General features: G+C 41.3%; 3 protein-coding genes across 4 annotated transcripts in view; 2 read left to right on the forward strand and 1 right to left on the reverse strand.

Moving 5' to 3' along the window:
• Positions 1-350: 350 nt before the first annotated feature.
• Positions 351-9,633, forward strand: hspa4l (heat shock protein 4 like). The gene is made up of 19 exons (XM_023412891.2): positions 351-728; positions 1,823-1,880; positions 2,046-2,186; positions 2,461-2,583; positions 2,667-2,766; positions 2,954-3,087; positions 3,175-3,419; positions 3,526-3,602; positions 3,691-3,842; positions 3,978-4,084; positions 4,291-4,424; positions 4,825-5,021; positions 5,235-5,309; positions 5,590-5,733; positions 6,491-6,616; positions 6,744-6,851; positions 7,024-7,143; positions 7,405-7,566; positions 7,655-9,633. The coding sequence occupies exons 1-19, from the start codon at positions 622-624 to the stop codon at positions 7,841-7,843; spliced, it is 2,499 nt and encodes an 832-aa protein (XP_023268659.1). The 5' UTR covers positions 351-621; the 3' UTR covers positions 7,844-9,633.
• A 376-nt stretch (positions 9,634-10,009) lies between these two features.
• On the forward strand, positions 10,010-16,276 carry plk4 (polo-like kinase 4 (Drosophila)). Its single transcript, XM_023412879.2, has 15 exons — positions 10,010-10,195; positions 11,123-11,218; positions 11,545-11,640; positions 12,025-12,139; positions 12,244-13,222; positions 13,303-13,394; positions 13,598-13,938; positions 14,043-14,147; positions 14,321-14,423; positions 14,511-14,660; positions 14,754-14,982; positions 15,071-15,173; positions 15,282-15,419; positions 15,511-15,617; positions 15,832-16,276. Exons 1-15 carry the CDS (start codon positions 10,166-10,168, stop codon positions 15,941-15,943), a joined length of 2,796 nt encoding a protein of 931 aa, XP_023268647.1. The 5' UTR covers positions 10,010-10,165; the 3' UTR covers positions 15,944-16,276.
• Positions 16,277-16,543: 267 nt separating this feature from the next.
• Positions 16,544-20,439, reverse strand: part of itpk1b (inositol-tetrakisphosphate 1-kinase b) — a 30,213-nt gene continuing 26,317 nt past the window's right edge. The window contains exons 10-12 of one of the 2 annotated variants that reach the window (XR_015437662.1): positions 20,256-20,418; positions 18,357-19,315; positions 16,544-18,034 (exon numbers count right to left, since the gene is read on the reverse strand). Coding sequence is in view for 1 of the 2 variants with exons in the window: in XM_023412881.2 (XP_023268649.1) it covers positions 18,996-19,315; positions 20,256-20,418 (483 nt within the window). In the remaining variant the exon portion in view is untranslated. Of the gene's footprint in view, positions 19,316-20,255; positions 20,419-20,439 lie in introns of both variants that reach the window. The other variant, XM_023412881.2, reaches the window with a different exon arrangement.

Genomic DNA, 20,439 nt, shown 5'->3' on the forward strand with positions numbered 1-20,439 from the left:
TGTAGCACTCCTTGCAAGCTCCACATATTAATTGGGCATCTGTAAAGCTAATTCAACAGATATTACAGTAATGTGTATCCATCGGTGCGGGAGGACGCGGGATAGACGGAGAAACTCTACCTGACAGGTTAAATTGGGGGCAAAAATGTATGTGAAGCCACTGCTTGTGACGTATTCTACGGTCTCCTTTCCAGGGGATTCTAGATTATTCTGTTATCGATTGGTTGTGGCACCAATCACGTAAGGACAGTGGGTGTGACGCAGCCAATCATAGTCGTGTGGGGGAGGGCGTAAGGATCATCCTCTGTCAGAGCCGCTGGGTGATGTTAGGGCCGCCTAGGAGTGGGAGAATCCGCTCTGGACATCATTGCTGCCCGGGATTACTCTGAATGAGTTTGCTATAAACAGCTTGACTTACATAACAGCTAGTAATTCAGTTAGTGCACCCGCAGCTAGCTGTCTCGTATATTCCTAAAGCAAGGGACACGCTGAATTACATTTCATTTTGGAATATACCGTCATTGTATATATATATATATATATATATTATTTTTTTGGCAAGTGTCAAGTGCTGTCGTTGCGGAGCATAACTTGCAAGAGGTGAATTTAAGAGCGTTCATTATGTCAGTGGTAGGCATTGATGTGGGTTTCCAAAATTGTTACATCGCTGTGGCGAGGAGCGGTGGCATTGAAACCATTGCCAATGAATACAGTGACAGATGCACACCGTAAGTACAAATATTTACAGACATCATCACCGTTTATTGTGGTCTGGCTGTGCGTTTGTTACGCAATGTTTGCGACTGGAGGCGCACTGGCTGAGCGGTGACGGCACAGAGGCCGCGGGGATGTTGGTGGTGGTGGTGGTGGTGGTGGTGATGGTGATGAGGCCTGTAACTACTGGTTTATTCACCGTCACAGCAGGTTACCGTAGGTCAAAATGTCGCATGTTGCTTTATGAAGTGACCCTCTCTTCTCACAGACAGCTTGACATGTCTCCTGACAATCACCTTGGTGCTGCGCAGTGCGCCTCAAAGTTAGCCGTGATCAGCAACTTAAACAAGGCTATGTAGCATTTTAACATGTCAGTATACTGTGTGCTCCAGAAGAGCACTGAGTACATAGGTTTTGACATGACATGGCGACAGTGCGTCTATTATGGCCTGCATAAAAGCTTCATCCTTGCTGCCTTCCAGGACCAGCCCACAAATAACCGTGATTTTAATCCAAATGAAATTGTTTTATTTATAGAGGATATAATGAATGAACTCATATTACAATACTGAGAAATTTCTGTTTCTGGAGGGACATTTTGCATGCAAACTGAAATGCATGTGCTGCAGCATCATGCAAACACGGATGTGCAGCTGGAAAGGAGGCTGAGCATTGCACCTTTAAGTGAGAAGGGATATTTTTGTGGCAAGGTGAAACTAGGGAGTGACTGCCAATGTGAAATGGATCCCTAAACCCTGTATGAACAGAAGCATTCATCTTTGTCACAACAATGATTTTGTTGTCTGTCTGCTAAGAGACGAGTTAAATGAGATTAGTAGGTGATGCTTTTTTATGTATCCATTCATTGGATGGGATTAGCTAACTTTTGAAGGTGAACTCTTCTGTCTCACTGCCCTAGTTTGTGGTTCTTCCTCAGACTCCCTTGTGAAATTTGCTTGATTGAAATCTGCCTCTCATCATCACACGACATGTGATTCTGTCTGCAACAGTCCGTCAATTACAGTTGTGCTTTGTCTGCCACATCTGTTAACAGGATTATTTCTGTTGTAGCCACCCTAATTTGCTGATGTGTTTGTCTTTCATCAAGGGCTTGTGTGTCTTTGGCCTCCAAAAACCGCATGATTGGAAATGCAGCCAAGAGTCAAGTAAGATCATCCATTTGTCAGCAATCAGCAGTTTGTCTTATTTCTGTAATAAAAGAAACATTACACATTGAAATACTGTCACTGTAGTCCATCATTCTTACAATTCACATTTACAAAGCAACTTCTATGAAACACGTCTTTATCAACTATATGTTCTTATCGCAGGTTATAACTAACTTCAAAAATACAGTCCATGGCTTCAAAAAGTTCCACGGCAGGGCATTTGATGACCCATTTGTCCAAGCAGAAAAACCCAAACTGCCTTATGGCTTACATAAGCTGGCCAATGGAAACACTGGAATTAAGGTAAAGCACTGTACAAATGTCTAGCATGTTCTGTTTCACTGCTTTCTGTGTGTTCCCCCTTTCTCTCTGACCCTGACCATTTTCTGCTGTCATTGCACACCTTTGTTCCTTTAACTCAGCCATGACACTGACCATGATAAGTGAGTGGGATTCACAGATGTTTGTTTTTTTTGCTGTAATTCATCTCCAAACAACTTATTGGCTCTATGATTAATATGCTTTACTCTCTCCCTTTTAATTAGCCCTGAGGGTCCTAATTATATAATGTGTACAGGTGCGTTATTTGGACGAGGACAAAGTGTTCACAGTCGAGCAGATCACAGGGATGCTACTCACCAAGCTGAAGGAGACGTCAGAGAGCGCCCTGAAAAAGCCCGTGGTGGACTGTGTCATCTCTGTGAGTGAGGGAAGACAGACAATCATCAACATAATTCACAAAGTAGTTCCATGAAACATATTGATTCATGCACTGTCTTACAGGTCCCAAGTTTCTTCACAGATGCAGAAAGACGATCTGTGTTTGATGCAACTCAAATCGCAGGGTTGAACTGTTTACGGCTAATTAATGATACCACAGCAGGTCAGTGTTCCTGGATGAATTGGTGATAGTGAAATTTCTGGAATGGGGCCATGGGACTAAGGTGTAAGGACACTCAGCTTTTGTGTTACCATAACAATAAAATATACAGGTACACAGTTCAGACAGTACTTCACCACTTGGTTTGACCTTTTACTTAAAAAAAAACAACCTTGTTTCTTATGAACAGTGGCTTTGGCCTATGGGATCTACAAACAGGACCTTCCTACTCCAGAAGAGCGGCCTAGAAATGTGGTATTTGTGGACATGGGACATTCATCATTCCAGGTCTCAATCACGGCCTTCAACAAAGGCAAACTCAAGGTTAGCATTTGATCTTTTTTCCGTCTCTATCCATACTCAGCACATGTAACTTTAAACTCTGAGCTCAGTGTCAATCTGGTCCGTCAGGTCCTTGCCACAGCATTCGACCTGTACCTCGGTGGGCGCAATTTTGACGAGGCGTTGGTAGATTACTTCTGCGAGGAGTTTAAGGGCAAGTACAAGCTCAATGTGAGGGACAACCCGAGGGCTCTGCTGCGGCTGCACCAGGAGTGCGAGAAACTAAAGAAGCTCATGAGTGCCAACTCCTCCGACCTGCCCCTCAACATAGAGTGCTTCATGAATGATATCGATGTTTCCAGCAGGATGAACAGGTACGAAATATCTTCAGTTGTTTTCTTCACAATGATTGTATCACAATTGTGAACATTTTTGTGTAGTATCGTAATTGTTTTTTGTTCCTTCACTTGTAATCCACAGGGGCCAGTTTGAAGACATGTGTTCTCAATATCTGATGAGAGTAGAAATGCCTCTGAAATCAGCCCTTGAACAATCAAGTATGCACCTCAAATTTGGTTGAATTTACTTGTTTGTATAATATATAAATGAAGAGTCGACTAAGTCTCTTGTGTGTTTTTATGGCAGAGCTAAGCCGGGATGATATTTACGCAGTGGAGATAGTTGGAGGAGCCACGAGAATCCCTGCTATCAAAGAGAGGATCGCCAAATTTTTCTGCAAAGACGTCAGTACCACACTCAACGCAGACGAAGCTGTAGCGAGAGGCTGTGCACTTCAGGTACGATTCTACTCTGACACCAATAGCTAATATTATGCACCAGTGCAGGCACTGTATACAATTTCTGTGGTTCACAATATATAATGCAGTAAATGTGCCCTTTGTGCGATGTGTGTGCTGATTGTATGGGTGTAGTGTGCAATTTTGTCTCCAGCGTTTAAGGTGCGTGAGTTCTCCATCACTGATGTGGTTCCCTTTCCCATTACTCTTCGCTGGAAAACACCAACAGAGGATGGATTGGGGTAACTGACACTCTTACACTTAATGAGCCATATCAGACAGTAACACTACACAAAACAAGACAATATATTTCTCTGTAGTCATTCCTGCACATAGTAAATCAAGCTAGGTCAGCCAGCTTGAAGATACAGGATGTGCTGACTGTGTTGACTTTCCGCAACCTGACTTTGCTTTTACTTTTTCTGCATTTTTTTTTTTTTTTTTGCAGAGAGTGTGAGGTGTTCAGTAAGAATCATGCTGCTCCGTTTTCTAAAGTGATCACCTTCCACAAGAAGGAGCCCTTTGACCTTGAAGCCTTCTACAGCAGCCCTCAAGATCTCCCATACCCAGACCACAGGATAGGTACTGGTTCCCATTCTGCACTCAGCTAGTGACCAACTGATAAGTCCTCCCTGAGTTCTGCCCACACAGAGGCAGATCTGCAGATTTTAGGATGTAAAACTATGAGGATATCTGGCTTTTAGCAGCTACACGAGTCTACAGAAGGAGAGGTGATTGATGCATGTGCCCTAAGTAGTTTCTCTAGGTGGCCCATTGTGTCCCTGGAGGGATCTACAACCTGGATGGTAATTAGGAATGAGTCACAGTGTCCCACAGATGGGTCCTGTCTGCGCGTAGACTTGTGTGGAGGGTGTGCGACCTCAGTTACGTTATGTCTGTCTGTCCGTTAAGGGATTATGTTGAGGACCTGTAATCAAAGATCTTAAACAGACCTCTAATTTTTGTTTCCATCTGTTCCCAGGATGTTTTTCAGTACAGAATGTGGCTCCACAGCCAGATGGAGACAGCTCTAAGGTGAAGGTCAAAGTGCGAGTCAATGTCCATGGCATCTTCAGTGTGTCCAGCGCTTCTCTGATTGAGAAGCAGAAAGGAGAGGGAGAGGACATGCAAATTGACTCTGAGCCACTGGTGCAGAATGAAGGCAGAGCTGAGGATCAGGTGAGGTGATTTTTGCCACAGTTGCTGTAGTGATGACAAAGTCAGGCTGTCAGTGTTGTTTAGATAGTTTAGTTATTAGAAGATCATATAAATTTGTGTAATGTACAGTAACTGTTTCTATTGCTTTTTAAAATATAATTTAGATGTCAAATACTGTGGTATTTAATGTAATCTGGCTTGATTAAAAGAAGCTGAATGTGCGTTGTGTGTCAGACCAAAATGCAGGTGGACCAGGAAGGCCAAAGTCAGGGGGATCAGCAGAACGAGGAAAACAGTTCCTGCAGTAAGGTCAGATGGGTTCGAATTTTAGGGATGTCATTCTATTTTCTTTTTAAACCAATATCAGTATCATGTGTTTTCCTGTCTGTATCAATCAGTGTTGATAGTAAAAATGCAGACAAAATAAAAACATTTTTCACTTTTCAGACGTGCCTTTCCTGAGATGAATAAGTGCTTTTACAAAATGATTCTTCTTCTTTTATTATTTTATATGTAGAAGATTTGACAGTTAAAAATAAGTAATGCCCTCCTAGAAAAAAATGGTTGGTTTTCTGGTTTCCGAATCCAGGAGGGTGCCTCTGGGGAAAAGCAGGACCCAGCAGCGGGGGCAAGCAAGCCCAAAGTCAAGGTGAAGAGTGTTGATCTGCCCATCCTGGCCAACAACATTCGACAGCTCGACAGTGATGTCCTTAACAACTTTGTGGATTATGAGGTGAGTGCTCCTGATGGTCACTGGAAAAGTCATGGTCAGACTGAAACGCTGATTACCTGAGCACTACTGGATAGAGAGGAGTTAACCCTTGATTTATGTATAATATAATGTGCTGTGTTTGTCCTATTGTCATCTGTGATTGTTTCCCATGGTGGCTTAAAGAATACTACTATTGCCATTATTTCATTCTAGCACTTTCTAAGCGCTGATTGTTTCAAGAGGGAGCCACAGTGTTTGTTTAATGGTTACTAATTGGCCTAATCTGTGTTTTGGTGGGATTGTGTGTTCCACATATCGCCTGCTGTTCAAATCCAATGTTCTCATAACTAAATGACTTTATTGTAGGTAAATGTAACAGTTTTAGATCTGTGTCTTTAGGCCGTTAGACACGCAGCTCAGATCTTAATATCTGATTTATGATTTATATGATTTTGAGATTAAATTAAATTTTGTAATTACCAAGCATTCTGAATCTTTACAGGCCGAATGATTATCTTTAAAAAAGTGCACCCATTTCAACATATTTATTGGTGAAAATATAATTAGTATTCCAAATCTATACCCTCTCATGTAACCGGTATCCTTGTGTAAACCACAACACACCGTGTCAGAAAGGTTTTTAATATCATTTTTGATGTCACAGTTTTCTGATTCTACTTGGATTACATTATATTTTATTACTTCTGTGACTGATACCATATCTTATTTTTTGACCCTTAGAAGAATATTTTTTGTGTGTTTTTTTCCCCCCTCACAGCGTCAGATGATTGTACAGGACAAATTGGTGAAAGAGCTGAATGATGCTAAAAATGCTGTGGAGGAGTATGTATATGATCTGCGGGACAAACTGTGTGGGATCTATGAGAAGTATATCACAGAGGAGGTAAGTGGTGCTCGCTTAGATACTTTCACCTTGACGTAGTAAAGGGTAGTGTAATTTAGAACCTGTGCGACTGTACTGTAAAATGACTGTATTTAATATTTGTTTTATGTTTTGCCCTTACTGACAGGACGGTAACCGGTTGACGCTGATGCTGGAGGACACAGAGAACTGGCTGTATGAGGATGGGGAGGACCAACCCAAACAAGTCTATGAGGAGAAGCTAGATGCACTCAAGGTTTGTCTTTATCTGTATCAAGGAAATTTCTATTTTCAATTTCAGATTTTACAAACTAGAAAAAGCTTGAAACAAAAAGCTTAACAACTTAACCGAAAGACATTTTAAATATTTCTAAGTTTTGAAAGTGACATGAACTATCAGCATTAACATAAACTGTATTGTTTTCCAGAGGCTGGGTCAACCCATTCAGGATCGGCACAGAGAACATGAGGACAGGCCGAGGGCTTTTGAGGAGCTGGGAAAGAAACTGCAACTCTACATGAAGTTTGTGGATTTCTATAAGCAGAAGGTAAATCCTTTTTATCTAGTGATACGCTGCTTTGTAATAAAAAATGAAATAGTGTGTTTTAAAGATTGTTTTCTTTAAGTGTCATAATAAAACTTCTGTTCTGTTGCTGAATCGTGGCTGTCTATCTGACTTTCTAAATGTTTGTGTCATATGAACACTATTTCATAGATAGAACCATAGAGGTGGATTTATTTATGTTGTAGAAATGAATGAAGTAGAGACCTCTAAAATGAATGTTTCTTGTCACCAACTTTCTCCCAGGATGAGCGATACCTACATTTGAGCGCAGAGGAAATGAGCACTGTGGAGAAGTGTGTGAATGAAAGCATGGGCTGGATGAATAGCAAGATGAATGCACAGAGCAAACTTGCCATAACTCAAGATCCCGTTGTTAAAGTAGCAGACATCATTGCCAAAATACAGGTATGTGAATGACTATTTAAGATTGTATTATTCCTTCAGGTAGCTGTGATGAAATCTGCTGACATACTCTACACTTATTGCTCACCAGGAACTGGATAACGTATGTAACCCAGTGATGAACCGGCCGAAGCCCACGGTGGAGGAGGCCCCCGAAGTGAATGACCAAAACAGTGGAGCTCATAATGGCCCGACAGCCAAGCAAGGAGCAGAAGGGAAGGGAGACGCAAAGGGAAACCAGCAGACAAAGCCTGGTGCAAAAGAGATGGAGGTGGACTGAAATCAGTGTCTGAAAAGCACCCTCTGCAACCATCACTGCGTTTACTATCACTGACCATTTAGACAGTAGAAACATCTATACATGGGACCATTTCTCAATCCTCACCAGCCACTTTTGTGGATTTGTTTTTTTGTGCCCCTCTTTGGACTTTACCTTTTGAGGTTTTTGTTTTCACCCTTTCATAATTATGTGTGACAATGATGTGCTTTATTCTCTCAAAGGTTTGACATACTTAATAAATGAAAGAATAATGCAATAGATTAAACTCTGATTCTGACGTAAAACTGTTTTCCTCTGTACCATGGCAAGGTACGCTTTGTGTTTGCATTCCATGTGTCTCATAAATGTCCAGTACCAGCGGCAACTCCTCTCACTCAAATAGTAAGTGCTGTCCAAACAGTTGCTATTGCGGAACTATTAGTTTGTATGCAATAATACAAATTATATATATTTGTATTCAATGAGTATGATATGATGTCCATGTTTAGAAACTGTAAATACTATTTTAGTAAATCAAAACAGCCAGCATGTACATAAAGGACACATTCCTAGTGTTAACAATGGCAATGCTTGATACACCAAATCTCTTTAGTAAGTGATTGGTTACCTATTCCCTTTTTTTGTTTTCTTGCGTTTTTCCATATTTAAGTCATGGGAATTAAAGATGGCAAAAATAAAAACATTTGCCTGTGAGACAAAATTTCTTTGCTCTGAAATTATTTAATTTTCAGCAGCTGAACCTGAAAGAAATTGGCCTAATCTATGCTGTATCATATGTCTTGAGTCCTGGGATCAGGACGGCTCAAACATAAAGGCAGTAGAGTTTATGTACTGAGATTTGCAAAAAGTACAAGATGAGAGGGACCCTGGTTGCCTCTTTGCCTACGAAACAATAATTGTGACTCTAAAAATCACATTTGTCTGCAGAGAAGAACTAAACGTCTGTGATTGCACAGACACAACCTTTGTGTCATTTTTAGACTCTAAAATTAAAATTAATCTTCAAGGCATAATGTGTATAGAGCCCCAAAGTGTTCAAAATTAAATAAATACATGAGACGTTATGAAATAATTGTGTGATTGACAACAGGCAAAATGTTTAATGCAACCAGGACATTATGAAATAATCCAATATATATTTAAAACTCAGCTTCTTTATATTACATGTTATTTCATCCTCTTTCTTTTAACACAAAGAGAGTTTGTTGCTGGCCATTTTTATTTAATTTCAGCTGTTTTATTTCACATGCCATTTTGTTCCAAAGATTTTCATTTCATAATTCTACATCTCAAGTTTTTATCAAGACAAGACAAACATGACAAACATAACTGACAGGGTCAGTTATGTGACTGAAGAGACAAGCAATATTTAGTCAATTAATTTTTTAATCGATTGACAGATAAGACAGGTAGTCCATTTCTCATGAAGGTCATGTTTCAACCGGATATATCAAATGTGGTTTCAGCCCCTTGAATGTTAGGATTTGCTGCTTTTTTTGTTGTTGCATATCATTCACTGAATATTATTTGGGGGGTTTGAACTGTTGGTCAGAGAAAACAAATCACAGACATGTTGGACTGTGATGGGTATTTTTCATTATTTTTGTACATTTAATGAGACCAAATTATTAATTGATTAATCAAAAAATAGTCATCAGATTAATGAATGAATGAAAAAAAGTGTTAGTTGCAGCTCTACCTGAAATAATAATTCATTAGAATGAGATGAGTTTCAAAGATTTATTGAATTCGTTCACCATGTCATGGTTATATTAAAGATTTTGTTTGTATGCTGCACTCATCTCATTACTTATTTCATATTACATCATTTAATTATTACATTTGGAACATTTTGAGTCTCATTAAAATGAATGGACAACCTGCTCACATGTTCAGACTTGAGCATGTGAGCAGAATCTAAGCCTGTAACCTGGATACATATATACCATCCACTTTACTGACTTTACAAACTGAAACGTCCAAACTTACTAAACTAAGACGACAGGTATGAAACTTTAAGTATGAGCACACTTTTATAAATGATAAAAATATTAGTCCAACCACCAGCGACTGCAAGTGTGGACCCTTAAAGGGGGCGTGGTAAATCCTGACTGTTGTCATGTGACGTAGCTGGAATGACGTAGGCAGAGGAGTAACGGGCGCATATATTCAAAATGGAAGAAATGGCAAAGTTTTGGAGGGGAACACCAAAACAACATTTATTTGCCCTCTGAGAACTCCTGTACCGACTATCGATGCACTCTGCCGATCAAAGGACATTTTAACAAACCTGCATGCGCCTGCTAGGCGAAAACAGGCACGATGAGTGTTTCGATCGGAGACAAAATTGAGGTGAGTTCTTTTGTTTGGCTAACGCCCACAAGCTAACTTCAAACGGGTTAGCTAACTGAGGCTGATCAATGTATATTTGACGTTAACGCTGGCGGTGAAATTGGCTGATTACCGGCGAGTTAAACGGTGTTTGTCGGAACATAATAACGTTTAAAGTTTGATACATTTAACTGAAATGTTCATATAACTGAAATGTATCAAAATTTTAACTGTCCGCTAATACTGTACAGTACTAAATTTAATTAGCCAATAACGTTAGCGTTACATTAATTTAGGTTTCATCTGGTTTGTTGTTTCATATGGCTTGAAAGCGGTCGTTTTATACTTAAACATTTGCTATTATCTTCATTATTATGACTGTCAGTGTTGGCAGTGTTATCAGCAGTCTCGGTGCCTGGGCGTGTAACCTTACCTCGGCTCTCTCGGGGCAAACTGTTGTTTCTCCTCAGTGAGTCAGTTTGGTAACCCAACATGCTGCTTGGATACGGCGACAAGTGGTCCTTAGCGGGAGCACAGCCGGGATAATTAAAGGTTTTGGTTGGCCATATGACAGCGTCAGGTGTTGGTGGCTTGTTTGACAGTTAACGTTTGTTGTGGGAGGATTTCTCCTGTGTGAGGTCGTTAGTGGCAAGATTGTCTGTTTCATTGCACATCCAGCATGTCGCAGGCTAGAGGGACGATGCTTGATCATCTTATTCAACATTTCTTCCAAAATCTTTCTGCTGACATCCAAGCCAGCAGAGATGAGGAGAAATGTTTGTCTTATACTCAGGAGCTCAGGATCGAGGTATCATGCTTTTTAAAGATCCTGTCTGTCCTGGGATCAAGCAGAATTATTCTCTAACCTGAAATCGTAGTTATATTTCTCTATAAATACAATTTATCGCTTGTAAAACTCGATGTTTATTTTTCTTTCTTCTTATCTAGGATTTTAAGGTCCTCACCCTCCTTGGTAAAGGCTCCTTTGCGTGTGTTTACCGGGCAAAGTCAGTGAAGACTGGTCTGGAGGTGGCAATCAAAACGGTAAGAATCCCTCACCCATCATTTATGTCTTTGTTAGTAATAAGAGGTAATTATAACACGCTTTACCTGTAATGGAGATACTAATAGGGACTGACAGTTGAAGTGTGAACTGGGACTCTTGGGTTATTAGACCTTAGTTGCCTCCCATGGGAATCTTGTGGTCCCTCAACTCCCCACAAACAAGCTCTGAACAGTTAAGTGTCTTTGTGGGTGACAGATTGACTATTAGCCATATGACCAACCACCATGCAGAAGCACTGTACAACATTACGTGTTGATGATATGAGTGGCAGGTGTGTAATTATCTCTTTTGTTCCTGTCTGCAGATTGACAAAAAAGCAATGCACAAAGCTGGTATGGTCCAGCGTGTGACAAACGAGGTGGAGATTCACTGCAGATTGAAACATCCTTCAATACTTGAGGTAACGTTTGCTGGACACAACAAATTTCATTTTACTGTAGGTTATTATTACAGTACATAAAGTCTACTGTGGCACTCATGTATTTGCTTTCTTTTAGTTCAGAATAATAATATTATTTAATTTTAAGCATATATTTTCTCTGTAAAATGTAAAGTATGAAAATATAAAGAAATATTACATTTCTAGTCTATGTCGTCAGTGTCTGAGTCTGTATAAGGTTTTGTGTTATTGTTGTCATGGTTATCTATTGTATTTTGTTCAGTGTTATAGTCACACTCCTAATTTTTTCAGCTTCATCTTTTTAATTGTAGGGTTGGTTATCGATATGACTTTAGTAATGTGATGATAATAAATACTGTCTTATATATCATGTCTGTATTTAAGCTGTACAACTACTTTGAGGACAGCAACTATGTGTACTTGGTGTTGGAGATGTGCCACAATGGAGAGATGACCCGTTACCTTAAAGAGCGGAAGATGCCTTTTTCTGAGGACGAAGGTCTGAATAATTTTACTTAAAAATTAATCATGAATTATGTTGCAGTAAATGTTTGTCATTTTTGAGAACTGCCTCTCTTTACATTTTTTGTTTTTATTCCACAGCAAGACATTTCATGCATCAAATAGTGAAAGGAATGCTGTATTTACATACTCATGGCATCTTGCATCGAGATCTGACCTTGTCCAACCTTTTGCTGACCAGCAACATGAACATTAAAATAGCAGACTTTGGCCTGGCAACTCAGCTGAAACTCCCGAATGAAAAGCACTTCACCATGTGTGGAACACCCAACTACATCTCCCCGGAGGTGGCCACCCGCAGCGCTCATGGTCTGGAATCAGACGTCTGGTCACTGGGGTGCATGTTCTATGCCTTCCTGATGGGGCGCCCTCCATTTGACACAGACACAGTCAAGCACACATTGTCTAAAGTGGTTCTTGGGGAATATGAGATGCCTCGTCATGTTTCTCTAGAGGCTCAGGACCTGATCCATCAGCTGCTGCAAAGGGACCCTTCCCAGCGGCCCAGCCTCTCTGCGGTGCTGGACCACCCGTTCATGACCCACAGCCTGCTGGTCAGGACCAAGGAGCTGGGGCTGGGGGATGAAGGATCCATGGACAGCGGCATCGCCACCATCTCCACAGCCTGCAACTCCTCCACCTCAGCCAGCAGCAGCACCCGCCTCCAGAGGAGAACCAGGCACATGATTGGCTCTGCCCTGCCTAATCGCATGATGCCCGTTCCATGTCTTCCACGCCAACCCAACAGCGCCTGTTTTGAGGATGGAGACCAGTGGCAAAATCAGCACCTGCAAGACAGATTTTACAGAGAGGGCAGGAGCAGGGTGGTTCATGGTGGAGAGAGCGGACAGCCTAATTCTCGATACCTGAGGAGGGCTCACTCGTCAGATCGCTCCAGCTCTTGTGCATCAGGCCAGGGGTCAAGTCACGAGCTGGAGAGATGCCACTCAGAGGAGACTTTGACTAGTGTAGGGAGACCAGTCTTCTCCATGCCCTTCACTCAACACCAATTTCCAGAGAATGGAAGGCTCCCATCTCCTCCAGTCAAGCAGTTAGCAAAGTAAGGAGCTTTTATATTCATTTCTACTCATTTTTCACACTTAACCTGACACTAACAGATTTCCCGTAACTGTTTTTCAGTTCTGGGTATTCATTATCCACACAGACGGCACATACACCAAACCTGCAATTTCACGACCTAGAGGCAGTCACGAACTGGCTCCATAATGATGGTAAATTAAATCTTTTTTGCTTTTTGATTATCAGTGCATGTGAATTAAATCTTCCTTGGTTTTTACCAATATAGGGACTTGTCCAGCCACCCCTTTGAACCCAACAGGGTTTCAAAATTATAAATGAATCTTGAAACTCTCTAAACATAATTAAAACCATCAGCTAAACCAAGTCTTTACAAATGTTTTTGTTTCTTTCTCAGGTTCTGGACAGAGGCCTGCAGACAGCAGCACACACAGCAGCAGCAGCAGCTTCCACAGCAACAGAGCACCTCTAGGGGTTCACAATTCCTGGACAGACAAGCCCATGGGGCGAAGTGTGAATCACAACCAGCAACACCTGCACCACCAGCTTTCCTCCAACCCTGACTCATACAGGGAGAATGTACCTGGAGCAGAGTTCCAGCCTCCTCACGGCAGAGAGTTAAAGCTCCCTTCAGCCAAACCCAGTACAGACAAGGAGAAGAAAACGCTGAGAGACGTAGTCCCGCCTCTGTGCGCTTTCAGACTGAAGCCTATCAGACAAAAGACCAAAAATGCTGTTGTAAGATACTGCTCATGTATTTTTATCATCTGTTGATGTTCACTCCTGTGAGAAGCTGAGAAATTTGTAGATATGCAGTTTTATTTTTCTTGTCTTTCATGCAGGTGAGCATCCTGGACACAGGTGACGTGTGTATGGAGTTGTTGAAATGCCAGGGTGGTCAAGAGAGAGTCAAAGAGGTCCTTCGGATTTCCTGTGATGGTTCAATGGTGAGCTCAATGTGTAGCTCTCTGAATATTATTCAATGACTCTTACCTGCAGGGGGTAGTATAACTTGATACTGCACAAGCTTTTTGGCATAATGCAATCTGTATTTTGATAATTATTACTCTTGTAAATGATAGCTTATTATTATTATTATTATCATGATCATTTCCTGTAGGTGACAATATACCAGCCGAATAATGGAAAGGGTTTTCCGGTGCTGGACTGCCCTCCCGCTCCTCCAGAAGATATTCTCATCTGTAGCTATGGGGACCTTCCAGGTATTCTTATGGATGCTTCATACTCAATAAAATAAGCTGGTGTAAAATTAGAAATGATCTTAATGGATATCTTTTTTTCTTTCACAGAAAAATACTGGAAGAAATACCAATACGCCTCCAAGTTTGTGCAGCTTGTGAAATCCAAGACGCCTAAAGTGACCCTTTACACCAAGAATGCTAAGGTCATGCTAATGGAGAACGCTCCCAATGCAGACCTGGAGGTTTGCTTTTATGACGGTGAGTTAATATGTATGTTGAAACATGTGATCCTACTGAGGGGGAAGAAGCACTGTGTTAATGTATAATGCTTCATAAACACATTGCTTGTAGGAGCAAAGACCCACAAGACGTCAGAGCTGGTGCGAGTGGTGGAGAAGAGCGGGAAGTCATACACGGTGAAGGGGGAGGTGGGGCTGAGCGGCCTGAGCCCAGAGAGCAGGCTGTATGTGGAGCTGTCTGATGAGGGCCACAACATGTGTCTGTCACTAGAGGCCGCCATCACAGCAGAAGAGCAGCGCAGCACCAAGAACCTCCCCTTCTTCCCGATCACTATTGGCAGGTGAGAGGAAACTTCTGTCAATCGCATGCTCCATGTTTTTCTGATCTTGTGAGGCTAACGTTTGTTTTCTATACATTATTCCTCCCAGGAGACCTGCCAACCCAGACCCCCCGTGCACATCGTCCCTGCCCTCCCACCCGGTGCCTCCTGATGCAGTTTCACCACCTCAACCTCCACAGATCGCTCCTTCAGTGAGTGTCTCACAACCTTCCACTGCAGGGTGGATGAACAGATGGCTTAGAGGCTTTAACAGGTAGACTGATTTTTGTCTTTGACTGTTTTTAAAATTGTATTTCCAGATGATCTCCTACGACGGGTCTGATTTCACCACAGCAAGCCTGAGTAAGAAAAGCTCCCCGGTGCGACAGGACCTGGTACAAAGCACTGGAAAAGTGGTCAAGTCAATATTTGTGCCCAACGTTGGATGGGCCTCCCAGGTAATTGGTAAATAAATTAACCATATATTCTGTAATCAGCAAAGGAATCGTCTTTGTGATTTTAAAGAGTGGATCTGATTTGTTTATGTAGCTGACGAGTGGAGAGGTGTGGGTGCAGTTCAACGACGGGTCTCAGCTGGTGGTTCAGGCTGGAGTTTCATGTATTACCTACACGTCTCCAGAGGGGAAGATCACCAGGTACGAAACGTGTTGGAAATGTGTTCTGTCACTTTATGGGCTTGTGTGTTTATCAGCTTTATTATCAAGACAGCAGCAGCTGGGGCACAGCCTATTATGTCATAATGAATGTCTTTTGAACAAGCCTTTGTTAAACTAAATGTAAATAAATGTTCGCAGAGCTGTAGGTGTGACTGCTCCACCTGAAACTCAGAAATGTCTGCCTTCTACACAGGTATAAGGAGAACGAAAAGTTGCCAGAGCACGTCAAGGAGAAGCTTCACTGTCTCTCCACCATCCTTGGGCTGTTGGCAAACCCGACAGCACATCATCTACAACCTCAGTAACATGTTAAAAAAAATAAACATCCCAGAAGCACATAGGCCTCGCAGGGAACTGAAAGTAGCATTAGAAACCTTTAAACTGTCTTTTGTCTGGTGTTCTTGTAAATATATATTTGTGTTGTTATCTTTGTTTTGTTTTGTTTTTTTACATGTACAGAAGACTAAGATTATGAAAATATATATTTTTATTTTAATACAAAACCATTTTGTATAGTGTCAATTGGCCTATTTGGGAGTTTATAAAAGTCTGTCTTTTTTACTGTCTCCAATTCTATGAAATGTTTGATTCATAAATGCTTAAGCAATAAACATCTGGAGGCTGGGTGGAGAATTGCAGCTCTTTGTTTTGCAGTCTTCTCTTTGCACTTTATGAAGGATTTTTTTATTGAAAGAAATTAAAGTATTCAGAGCTACCTTATGATTTTGGTAATATAGAATTTATAAAGACCCAGCTACATGTGGAGAATGTCATTGAAATGTGGAGTAACTTGGTTACGTATGACAGGATGTTACATCTCACTATGTTCAAAGAATTCAGTGGACAAAATAGCCTTTACTTAGATTATCGATGAAGAACGCAGAACTGAATAAAATAGAGCCAGATGAGGTTTCTTATGTTTATTTCGCCCTGTTGGTTTGGCCATTTAATTAAAAAAGGTCACAAAATTGTGGATTCCTCTCAATTACAGAACTGATACAAAACAACATACTGTACGGATGTAAGCCGAGGCATATATACACGTACTGTACAAGACACCCAGGAAGTAAACATTCAGGTGGAAGCTGGGAGTAGGATGACACTGTCTGGGTTGCGGAAATGATCAAAGATACGATTAACCATTTATTTCTCATTTAGAAGCACAATTAGGAACACGAGATAGGACACAGTATAGTGATGTACACAGATATCAGCCTTTCCAACCTAAACAGGAACGCACCTTCAACTTTGCCCCCATTTCTTGGTGAGGAAACACCTAGATCAGGGGCAAAGCATGTGAAAGTTTCCCCCGAACCTGCTGCTTTACCTTAACATTTTGAATTTACTGTTGCTTCAGTATACACTCAAATCGTGGGAAACAATATCGGGAAACTAACCGTATCTCACAATATGACGTGTCTAGTGAAAACCAATTTCCAGAATGTCACTGGTATTCTTTTGTCCCAGAGAGATGCTGGTGAGATGGCTGCAGTGACACTTATTATTTAAGATCACAAGTGAGAGGACAGTCACTTCTCTCGGTTACTGATGGGAAGAAATAAAAGAGCTAGGAGGAGCTCTCTGGGACAAGAGAAGGTCAGGGGAATGCAATAATCTGTATTCGCTGCAGGTCGGTGCTCGTTCCCACTAGATGCTAGAGGGAGACAACAGCATCAACCACGAGCTCTTCTGTCCCTTTGACAACTGCATCCTGCATTTTACTATTCTTCTAGTAAATGTCCACACTGTTTTGTTCAATAACATCACGTGCTTTCATTTCATTTATATAAAACATTTTCCCCCCATAAAATCTCAATAAAATAAAGTTGCTCTTAGTAGATGTAAGGACAAAGATATTAACAAAATCAAGGTAAAAAAAATCTCACAGTGAACACTGGGAACAAGAGCTGGACCTCCTCCCACTACTCCCCCTCCAAATGATTTTAACACGTGACACAAATACAGCAGCTGGAACAGAAGGCGGGTCGGAGTATGAAGCTTGAAGAAAATGTGGACTGAGGGATTCATTAAACTGCATTTTGTTAGAGGTGCAGTTAAAGAGTGTAATTAGATCAAGACAATAAAGCTGAAATTCATTCATCTTGAAAATGGTAGCAGTATAATAACACCCAGATTAGGCAGGTATTCACACACACATCTTTACATTAATTTTAGCGGAATAATTGATTTTCTAATCAACAATTCAATGAAAAGTGACAGCAGCCCCAAGTCTGTTGATAGGTCAAGTAGGCCTCAGGTGAGTAGTTGGCTTCACATTACAGATAAAAGCGCTGAAGACATGTGGAGAGTCAGGTTAAGGAGACGGCAAAACCATGAAGTGATGTGAGAAATCTCTCCAAGATCCCACTGGAATTCGGAAGAAATCATGGAATTCTCTGAAAACATCCACAAAACACAAAAAGGAATGTGATCCTTGTCTTCCTGAAGTGGAGCGACTCAAACTGGGACTCAAAACAAGGACGTGGTTTGTTTGTTTGTTTGCTTGTTAAACACCCAACATCCGGGATCTGACTTACAGTGAAACACTCAAAAGACCTATAAACATTGATGCAACAACAATCATAGAAAAAAACTTGGTCACGTAGTAATGGAGATTCACTTTTCATCTTTTTAGCCTTTTCAAAATAATGTTTTCTGAGGGTGTCCTTCCTACACTGAAAGTAAATGTGATGGCACTCTGAAATGTAAACGGCTTACCTGTTTGTTCATTCTAACAAATCCCAAAACTATCTTGTCATGCATGTTCAGACTCAGTTGGTTGGCCACAGTCACATAGCAGCCCAGGATCTGTAGAGTAGTGTTCAAACGCTAGTCACCCCTTCTCCCCCTCACTCTGTGCAGAGGAGTCAGTGGTGTTGACCAGAACACAAACACACATCACTGGCACGGTCCGTCGCAATGTAAGCGTACCTGTGTGTGTATGTGAGTGCGTGTGACATAGAAGGGATCATACATTGCACATTTAGTGGCACAACTTTCTCCAGCCCCTGATTTGGCCATTCGTATTAGCTACCTCATCTGGACCCTTTCATTACAGAGAAGTCACACGAGAGAGAAAAATAAAATCAGCTATTAGGCAAAAAGTTCCCAAAAGTTCACATTACAGTACTGTTAAGTCTCATTAGACAAAACGAAAAATACAAAAAGGCAGAGAGAAAAAAGCTTACACCCAATCACCATCATTTTCAATAACTATATAGGAAAAGGTTTGTTTTTTGATTAGATATATTATCATCATTAACATCATAATTATTATGATTATTATTCATTATTATTGTCACCATTGTCATCCGTTTTTTGTTCAGGGGTCAAACGGAGTGGGGGGCAGGGGATCAGTCACTGGGAGGAAGCCTTGGTAGCTATCGTGGAGACACAGTGCTGCTGGAAGTTGGGGGACATGGCCGAGTTGCAGCCCAGTCTCTGACGCGAGCCCTTCAGGCCTCCGTCGCCCTCTACGATCCAGGGGCTGCCACTGGCATCTTTACCCAGCATGCTGCAGCAGCCGGGGGCCGGCGGGACGGCGTTAGGTACCGTGGTGCTCACTGGCAGGCCTTTGGGCTGCTCGCTGGGGGGGGTGAAGTCGGGGTTGTGGCTCTGAAGCACGCTGCTGATGTGGTTCAGGAGGTCATTGAAAAACTCTGGGACACCCTCATAACCTGGAAACACATACATTTAGACAAACTGAGAACTACTGACTGAACAGTATAACAATAAAGACTGTTTCCATGGGGTTCCTTATAGAAGTGCTCCATTCATATCCTGTTTACATGATATCAAACACAGCCTGATAAATGACTGAGGATGTCTCCTGTCCACCAAACAGTACGTTAACAATATCAGAGTTTACATCCAGTTACCAACCTCAAACCTCAAGTTTGTAAGACGTACTGTTCCTCCACATCAGTGTCTGAAGCGTTTTTAACTGTTGCCACACTCTTAAGGTAGAGTGAAAAGACCAAGTTGCCACCATAACCTTCTCTGGCTACACTTTTGTATACTCTCTTTTTGAAGGCTTCCATGTTGTTTTACTTAAATAGTTGGATGAAGAATTCATTATAGTAAGGAGCACTTATGACGACAGTAAAAGAGTAGATAGCAGTGAGACTTCATGCATTGTCAAGCAAATTAAGATTAATTAAATTATTGAAAAACAACAGTAATCATAATATAATTATGGTTAATATGTCTGAAATTCTTTATGAATAATGCAATTTAATTAAAACTGGAATACGTGTTAATTAAGTTACACAAATGCGCAACACGTTAATATAAATATTAATATTAATATTAATAGAATAGACGGTAACTGGCAGATCGCTATCCATGTTAACAGAGTGACTGAGACCTGGTTCATGTTTTGAGCTGACGGAGAAAACAGTTCAGGATTACGGAGGAGAGGAATTTATTTCAATACAACTGGCTGCACAAAAGAAAGTGACATCACTACGACTCTCAGTTTTTAGACAGCGGCACCTGACAGAGCGACACCTGAGACGCAGGTCATCGTAGAAACAAGTCTCTGTCAAACCTCACGCTTATATTCCACTTAATATGAACAAGATGACTTAATCAAATACAAAGAGAGGCTGCACCTACCAGGGAATGCATTGATGTCAATGACGGCATGTTGGCCTGTTTGGTTGTTGATGATGACATCGATGCCAAACAGGGACACGCCCAGCGCCTCTCGCAAGGACCGGGACAACTCTCTGATGACATCATCACTGGGTGGCTGAGACACTCCCTCTACGTTCTCTCTCTAAAATAAAGATAAAAATAT

The sequence above is a fragment of the Seriola lalandi genome, unplaced genomic scaffold (assembly GCF_002814215.2).
Source record: "Seriola lalandi dorsalis isolate HSWRI2012SDOR001 ecotype SW California unplaced genomic scaffold, Sedor1 jcf7180002054491, whole genome shotgun sequence".
In the NCBI taxonomy this organism is placed as follows: Eukaryota; Metazoa; Chordata; class Actinopteri; order Carangiformes; family Carangidae; genus Seriola; species Seriola lalandi.